An 8,778-nucleotide genomic window follows, 5' to 3' on the forward strand; every position below is an offset into this window, starting at 1 on the left:
ATATTTTAGAACATTTTTAAGTTTATATCAAGTAGAATAAAATGACACGGTCGAAATTCAGGTGATTTAGTTGTGTTAAATAGAATAACAAAAATCCATGTACGTTGGTCAAATATGATGATTGGTCTACTATGAAAAATAACACCGAACTTAAAATTTGTGTTATTTTACACAAAACAGAGCAGCAAAATTTGACCAAAGTTATTTTAGGGACAAATATAGAGAAATGTACATTTTGGAGAAGCAAGATTGGTTATTTTTTCCCTTTGAAGCACGCAACAGTATAATCTTCTCTCTCTTAATCTAGACTAGCTAGGAGCATAACCGAACACGATGCTTGAAATGCTCAACAGGAGCGTTGCACGTTGCACTGCCCCAAAGATTATCATCATAATTAATGCTAATTGTCTACACAATTAATTCCACAACTGGCAAATCCTTTATAAACCACACAAAATATAAATCTAGACAAGTTGTTGGGCAACATTGAGAAGTCCATATATGGATTTGAAGGTAGAATGAAGGAACGACAAAACCACATGCATGCTCCAAAATGATAACAACATTGCAAACTAAGAGCTATGTTCAACTCCTTGTAGTACTAATTTCTCTATCAAATCTTTTTTATTTCATTCGAGGGAACATAATATAATAACCACACGTGTGGCAAGTGCTAATCTTGATGTCCTCCCCAAACAGAGGCCAGTGTCTTTAGTGAAATGTTTATGTTTTAGTTCACCATTAATATATGTTTATTTATTTGATACTTCTTCAATCCCAATAAATTTTAAACATTTAGTTTTAAGTATGAGATTTTATGCAGTATTATTTTGTGAATTAATGAAAAGATAAAAAAGTAGAGATAATGTTGTAATTATATTAGGAAATGTTTCATTTTTAATGGAACAACTAAAAAGGAAAACATTTCATTTTTAATGTAACATATGGAGTATAATTTAACATTGTGTTGGAATTGAAGGTTCAAATAAGTGATAAATTGTAGACTCTTTTTAAACTGTTTTTAAGAGAATGAAAGATATATTGCCTTGGTGAAATCTGTATTTGGCAATCCATGAATCTACATGTAGCAACAAACCAGTGTTCATATACCCAAAATACAGAGATACAACCCAGCAAAATCAGACATAATTCCTAATAACCATCTCAGATATGATCGCAAGATTTGAATTATTAAACAAAATTAGTTATGTGCATGTGCAAGGTTATAATAAGATTGTTCCAATGAAGAGAGAAACCACAATGTGTTCCAATGAGTTACTCAGAAAGCACACTAGTTCGGATGAATATAGCATAGTTTGGAAATCACTCACGTTCAAGTACACAATATTATGTTTATGTGCAAAACATAGCTTCAGCAAATCACAGAATTTCAGAAATTAAATTTCACCAACAAAATATTCAGTAACGAACTGCATAACTATATACAAAACAATGATGGAAGAAATATGTTTGCGATAAACAGGGATATAAAACGATGACAGTAGAATGCCAGCAGCGAAACAAGCCAAACAAGGGTTGCTTTGTTGCATCACTTCCATCTTTTCATGAATTTGTGCTTCCCATACATGCCATGCTTGCCATGCTTGAACTTCCCGTGCTTAAACTTCCCGTGGTGGCCATAGTAACCACCATGAGGTTGGTACATCCCATGAGCCATGTGGTGAGCACCATAAGCAGCAGCAGCAGCAGCTGCACCTCCGGCAAGGAGTCCTCCCACTCCAAGCCCTGCATTCACACATATCAATAAGTCACCCATCCAAGTCATCAATATCACACACATCATTGCTTCATTCTAACACAGCAACAAACTCAGTTTCATTTCTTATTCGTGTTTAAATGACAACCCTCGAGATAAAGCTACCTGAATGGGATGCGCCAGGATAACCTGCCGGGGGGTATCCGTGAGGAGGAGGGTACCCTGCTGGTGGATACCCTCCGTGAGGATATCCATGTGGCGGAGGATACCCTGCGGGAGGATACCCATATCCGGAAGGGGGATAACCCGGTGGTGGATAACCAGCTGGAGGGTAGCCTTGGGGAGGATAGGGTGCAGAAGGGTAAGCTCCATGGTGAGGATAATGTCCTGCTCCAGCAGCGTACGCAGCAAGATTAGATAACAGCCCTTTGTCCTTGTCGTCCGAACCACCATGTTTGTTGTTATTTCCACCCTCCATCTTTCTTAATTTGGATCAAACACACACTGAAAAAAAAAATTAACAACATCATTCAAAATAGGAAGTTGTATCCAGAAAAGCTAATCCTTATATCGCCGATCGCTCTACTGCTTTTGGGGGTGTGAACACGATACACAAACATGAAGCGTAAGATATCAATTATCAAGCGCAATTAAGACGATAAGAAGACATTTTAAGTGCATAGAATGGAAGATCATCATCCTAAATTTGTTTGAAAAACAAAAAAAAACGAAAACCATAAAAAATCCCTTAATTATCATCTTCAACATATACAACCAAACAGAGTGGTTAACTTTTCAATAGACATTCCAACTAATACCCAAGATCAACCTAAATCCTTCCCCCTTCCTTTCTTAACAAGGGAAACGTCATAATTTATTGAAAGACACATGATAACTGGAAACTAGCCATGATCAATCAGCAAATACAATAAACCACAGCGATAAATTATAACAAAAGTTAAACAATTGTTCATAGGCTAACATGAATCAACAAAAACAAAATAAAAAGATTTTCCAGCGCCACCATAATCATAATGGAGTATACCAAAACATAAGAAAAAAACTACACAAAAATCAGAAAAGAAATCATAGCAGCATAAATTCATATAGATTTCATATATGGATCAATAACATAAAGCTTATTTCACCTGATTGGATTCACCTAGGTTTAGTTTTTTTTTTTTTTTTTTTAAATCCTTATCCGCTTTGGGTTTTTGCGAAGTTGATTGAACAACAAATATTATGAGCGATTCAATATATATACCCTGATGAAATATAAATAATCAACCGTGCAACATATCGTATTAATTTAGTAACGCGTTTTTTCAACGCGTGCACTTTATTAGGTAGTCTCTTGTTATTATCGCATAAGTTACACTACTCCACATAGGCATGACAATTCAATCTTAGTCTCTAAGGTTTAATTATAATAATTGAAAAATGAATTAGTACTAGTATATTTGTTTTTGGATTGCAGGCTGACTGTTACAATTCAACACGTAATATAATTGAAATAGCTCTGATATATTTTCCTAGTATTGTTACAATCCAACACGTAATATAATAGTATTTGTTTCACATTGGCTTATAGATCTTCCAATCAAATTCCGTATCGACATTTCGTAATATTTATAGAAATTGCCAACGATATAGATTTCTTTTTAGTAAGTCAGAAAATGAAATACTATAGTACAATGGGGCAAAAAAAAAAAAAACAAATAAATCGTTAGCACCTAGAGTAAGTAAATTAATTGCTCACCAGTATTATACAAATCACTTCGTTGGTTAAAAAACGAAACCATCATTTTTTTTTTGCGTCTAAATTGCGGGATATCGTTATATGACTTTGTCATGCATTAAAAAAATGTTATATTTATCATAAATTATCGTATCCAAATTTGTGAAATTGATAAAGATAATTATAAAAATACGAAAGTATCACAAAAGTATTGATGCAATTTTATCTAGACGAAAAGATGTAGGGAAAGAATCTGTAAATGCTGCAAGTATGAAACATCCCAAATCTAATCAGCATCAACAAGATATTAATTACCCTATCTCCTAGATTATTTTAAGCGTATGGTGGTAAATAAGCTTAAAGTTCTAACACTTTAATTTATTACACGTTTTAATCAATAATGCAACTGTTAATTTATTTATATCTTTCCCATTGAATAGTTACATATAGATCAACACTGTCAACCATCAAACTAAGAATCAAACTAAAAAGGGATATTGCTCTTACAAATCAAAAACTTCTGAGTTTTCAGGTGTTCGCTCACTCTTCAATCCAGGACACACGCAGCGCAGGATATCTTTCACAATCTCGAACCTCTTGAGGGTCCGGTGAAGCTTCTAAGGACGCATACTCTGCCACATCGGCAATATTTCGCCGCTACCATCTTTCTCCATGTTCACAATGCCCGGCCAATAAGACATGGATATAGTATATCATAGCAGCCACACCAATCAGAGTCACGAGATTAAACGCCATACTGTCACTGACAGACAAGCATGGGAACAGGATGCGGCATTGATATTGCAGAAGATATCTCTAGTGTTTATCATCTCTCTTTTTTTGCTTTGACATAGATGGCAAAAGATATTTAAGCTTATTGCATATATTCAACATGTACTGCCTACTCATCATATTATAAAGAAGTGTAGACAATAAGAAGAGTGGCTGAAACAAGTAACCCTCATCCACAAACATAAAGCAACCTAGTTTTACTTATTGCATCTGCACAGACCAACTAGGGTAGGACGACATGCCTAATCATGGAATAAATTAAGCCAGTAAACTTTAAAAATGAAAACAGTACCTCCTCTTGGTGACAATGCTCTCTTGATGAAAACAGTAAACAGGCCATTTTGATCAATTCAATGGTACATTAAGAAGCAGTTTAATCAAATCTATACCAATTCAAGAGTAATCATTTCCATGTATAATTTCTTTGTCTGCTGCAGAATCTGTGCAAGCTGCATAATCAACATCTTTCATTTGCTTAGTCAGTCCCCTTAACAAAAGGAAAATTTCAGCTGATTGGCTATTAGAAGTGTCGTCAACTAAGAAAGGAGAAACTCCAGCCCCAATATCAACCCAAGCACATCCAGGATCCTTTCTCACCCCCAAGTCCCTCATAAAAGACCTTACTTCGACTAGTTTGCTCCAACAACCAGCAGCAGCATACATGTTGGCAATCAAAACATAGTGCCCTGAATGCTGAGGCTTCAACTCAAGCAACTTCCCAGCTGCCCACTCCCCAATATCTTTATTCCCATGGACCAGACATGCTCCAATAAGTGCAGCCCACAGTTCCGGGGTTGGCTTACAAGGCATACTTAATAGAATTTCTGTAGCTTTATTTAGTAATCCAGCCCTCCCATAAAGATCAACCATACAAGAAAAATGCTCCAATTTAGGAGAGATACCATATACAGTTTGCATCTTCTCAAAAAGTGACTGACCATGATTTACAAGACCAGAATGGCTACAGGCTGACAATACAGAAACCATTGCTACAGCATCTGGTTTTATTTGGGATCTTATCATTTCTTCAAATAGATTGAGAGAAACTTTACCATCTCCTTGTACGCCATATCCACTTATCATTGAAGTGTAGGTAACTGCATCTCTCTCATCCAGCAAATCAAACAGTCTTCTAGCAACTGAAACTTTCCCTGATCTTGCATAAGTATCAATAAGAGAATTCCAAAGTAGCAAGCACCCCCAAAATTCTGTACGCTTTGCAATATAGCAGTGGAGCTCTTTCCCGTGTTTTAGGTTAGCCACACGTGCACAAAGAGGTAAAATGCCAGCAAGTGTCACATAATTAGGTTTGAAGTCCATATGAAGTAATTCTCTGAACAGAAATGTGGCCTCTTCAGACCGATCCCACTGTGCGAATGCAGATATGATGGAGTTCCAAGATATTATGCTTTTAGCTTCTATTGATCTAAATACAGTATAAGCATGCGTAAGGTCACCACACCGAGAATACAAGGTAATCAATGCATTTTTTAAGTTAACATAGTCAATAGAAGAATTTCTAACTGCCAGTCCGTGGATTTCTTTCCCCAGTTTCAAAGAACAAATATGAGAGGAAGCACCTAAGGCAATAATCAGTGCTACGGGATCTAGATGACAAAGAGAGACTCTCATCCGACCAACTAATTCAAGTGCCCCCTTGAAGTTGCCAGTCCTCAAGCAACCTCCAGCAATGGTGTTCCATGTTATAACATTTGATTGAATGCCAGCTTCTTGCATGCTCTCAAAAAGCATAAAAGCCTCATTCCACATATCCTTAGTGGCATATTCTGAGATCATTGAGTTCCATGAAATTTCATCCTTAATTAGCATTCCGTTGAATATACTCCGAGCAGTTTCCAGATCACCACACTTCCCATACATAGAGATCAGTGCATTCTGCACAAACAAGTCCGTGTTTAAAGAGCTAGCATCAATAGACATATGAACCTCTTTTCCAAAATCAAGATTTGATAGCTCGGCACAAGCCTTGAGAATAGATGGATAAGTGAAACTATCAGGTTTTATTTGCTTCTGACACATTTGTTTATATGCGAGAATAGCCTCCTCAAAATGCCCTCTTTTTACATACGATGAGATAAGGACATTCCATCGTAAAGGATTCTGACTACATGTATTCGCAGCTACAAAATGAGCATCGTCAAGGGAATTGAAAGCCGCATAGTGTGAAACAAGTTTTGGGACCAACACATGATTATGTTGGAGACCCCAAGTAATGACCTGGGCATGAAGTTGCTTCCCTTCTATAAGCAACTTGCGTTCAGTACAAGAAAACAATAGACAGGACAGTGAGTCCTCAACAAAATCACAAGAAGCAGATGCCAAGGCATGATGTTGAATAATTCGAAAAATCCTAAAGGCTTTGATCAAATGGCCTTGGCTCGCAAAATATTTCAAGGTTTTCTGAAGGCCTTCCACCATAAAATTATCATTTATCACACTAATCCTACGATATTTTCGTGATGTAAGTAAAACTGAGAACTGGTTTTCTTCAGGACGTCCACTGGTTTAATTCTCTCTCCAGTTGAATAGAATGCGTCTTTCAATTTGGTGGAAAGAAATGCCTATTGACAGCTTATGACATCGAGATGACATACAATGCTTACGTCCCCTCTCATGAACATTTTGACACAGATAACACATACAATATGCACGACTGCACCAACAGTTAGCCTTCCACCAGGATACCCTTAATAATATTAGCAGCTGCAGAAACAAATTACATGGAAAATAAGGCATCATTAACAATCTAATGTGATATCTAAAAAATCAAAGATGAAAAAAGGATTAAACTGATTGCAAAAGGCATCATCAAATCAAGTGGCACAAAGCTGACTTCAACAGCCATATCAAATTACTAATGAAAACAATTTCCAGAACGCCTGAAAACTGAAAAAATTGAAACTTGCAGAAAAGAATGCCCACACTTGATATTCTTCAGTTGAAGAGGGTTTAGCTAGGGAAACTCAAGCCATGCAAATGCCACATGACCAAATCGGCCATAAACTAAATTAATAAATTAAAAACACATTAACATTGTGTACAATTGTAATGCATTATAACTGAAGAGAGAAAATATAATCTAGAATACAGAATTTGGAAATCAACTGCAATATTGTAGGAATCCAGACTGAAAGATTTTAACTCAGCTAAAGAAATCAAACACAACCACTATAATCAAATCATTTTATCTCGCCACTTCCTTCAACGAATTTGAAAACGACGGGAAATATAGATGTTAAAATTTCAAACTAGAAAAGAATATGAACCTGAAACGTAGGTGGTGCCGTGGCGGTGAGTGGCTGCCGGCGGAGTTTGCGACAGCGCTTCGACGGGGTGGGTGGGTAGGGCTTATGATTTCCCGGAAAATACCAGAGAGGTTTTAATTTAAATGGTTGAATGATAAACAAACAGGAGAAATTGAGTAATTTAAGAAATTTGAATATTTATAAATTAATTACTCTCTTCATGTATTAACTTTAATCGATTCAATTTTTTATTGCAATGATGTAGTACTCCATAACGTTAAACTTAAATGAATCATTTTACCTTTGGAATCTCTCCATCCCATTAATTCAAATTGATAAAACAAGAGATAAAAAAAATTGCTAAAATAAAAATTGTTATCTTCACGGGACATTCCAAAATAGTATAGGTAGTCCACTTCATACTCTTCACTTATCCACTCTGTTACCTTTCAACTGAAAGTTGTATCCGCCACAAATTCTTTAATGAGGATTCAGTCGACTCCTTACACCTCCGCACCGACAACATGCTCTTTAATAGATATCCAATAATACAAGTAGCAACTCATCGTGACCATGGTTCTTGATTCCACAAACGAGTCCGTGAAAACTTTAATAGGAGTAATATAGTACTTTGACAAAATCACAAAAGCATTGCAGTTGTCACTCATAGTCATAGTACTACATCTTTAACAAGGCATACACATTAGAATCCAACATCCGACATAAGAAATGCTACTACCAAGTACCAACTACAATTAGGTATCCATCTGAATTTCTCAAATTTTCATTCGCACAAGTGGACCTGAGTACCAATCTCCCAATAGCAATCCAATTCTAGATTTCTTGTTACTGAATTTGTAACGGAATTTATTCGTATGTATCTGCAATATGCACCAAAAATGTCAGTTTCTGGTAAGCATCATTGCTTCAGGTTGGTTCACCAGGGCTCATTTTCTCCGGCTAAAACAAATTATAAAAGGTTACCATTGTCTCTTTATAAGCATACATAAATCACTAGCCAAGATTCATAACTTTCCGATAGTCAAGGCCTGCGTGTGTCTTGTGTGTTTGTGTCTTCGTGAGAGAGAGAGAGAGAGAGAGCAGGAGAATTTCATAACTGGATTAAATCATCCTACCTTTTTACATTGTCAAGCTAGAAACATAACTTCGAAGTCTCCACAAAAAACAAATGTTAAGTAAGAACTTGGAAGCAGCTTTTTCCAGAGGTTTGGACAATGAGCCCCAGCAGCATTCAAGCCGACTTC

The 8,778-nt window shown here is 36.3% G+C and overlaps 2 protein-coding genes and 1 long non-coding RNA gene across 3 annotated transcripts; all 3 read right to left on the reverse strand.

The window, feature by feature from the left end:
* Positions 1 to 1,380: 1,380 nt before the first annotated feature.
* Positions 1,381 to 2,974, reverse strand: LOC125198776 (glycine-rich protein A3-like). Its single transcript, XM_048097075.1, has 3 exons — positions 2,866 to 2,974; positions 1,883 to 2,221; positions 1,381 to 1,746 (listed from the first exon to the last, which is right to left on the reverse strand). Exons 2-3 carry the CDS (start codon positions 2,193 to 2,195, stop codon positions 1,550 to 1,552), a joined length of 510 nt encoding a protein of 169 aa, XP_047953032.1. The 5' UTR covers positions 2,196 to 2,221; positions 2,866 to 2,974; the 3' UTR covers positions 1,381 to 1,549.
* Positions 2,975 to 3,853: 879 nt separating this feature from the next.
* Positions 3,854 to 7,603, reverse strand: LOC125205108 (pentatricopeptide repeat-containing protein At1g71490-like). Its single transcript, XM_048103927.1, is given in 4 exon segments — positions 3,854 to 6,706; positions 6,709 to 6,776; positions 6,778 to 6,971; positions 7,535 to 7,603. Coding segments are annotated over 3 exon segments (2,265 nt in total). The 5' UTR covers positions 6,909 to 6,971; positions 7,535 to 7,603; the 3' UTR covers positions 3,854 to 4,640.
* Positions 7,604 to 8,150: 547 nt separating this feature from the next.
* On the reverse strand, positions 8,151 to 8,778 carry LOC125202189. Its single transcript, XR_007173054.1, has 2 exons — positions 8,650 to 8,778; positions 8,151 to 8,394 (listed from the first exon to the last, which is right to left on the reverse strand). It is a non-coding gene; the product is annotated as an uncharacterized LOC125202189 (long non-coding RNA).

This window comes from Salvia hispanica, chromosome 1 (assembly GCF_023119035.1).
Source record: "Salvia hispanica cultivar TCC Black 2014 chromosome 1, UniMelb_Shisp_WGS_1.0, whole genome shotgun sequence".
NCBI lineage: Eukaryota > Viridiplantae > Streptophyta > Magnoliopsida > Lamiales > Lamiaceae > Salvia > Salvia hispanica.

Excerpts from the sequence above, each read along its gene's own strand:
- LOC125198776 (XM_048097075.1), bottom strand. The coding sequence starts at position 2,195 with ATGGAGGGTGGAAATAACAACAAACATGGTGGTTCGGACGACAAGGAC. Across the intron at positions 1,747-1,882 it reads TCCTGGCGCATCCCATTCAG|GGCTTGGAGTGGGAGGACTC; the intron begins GTAGCTTTATCT and ends GTGTGAATGCAG.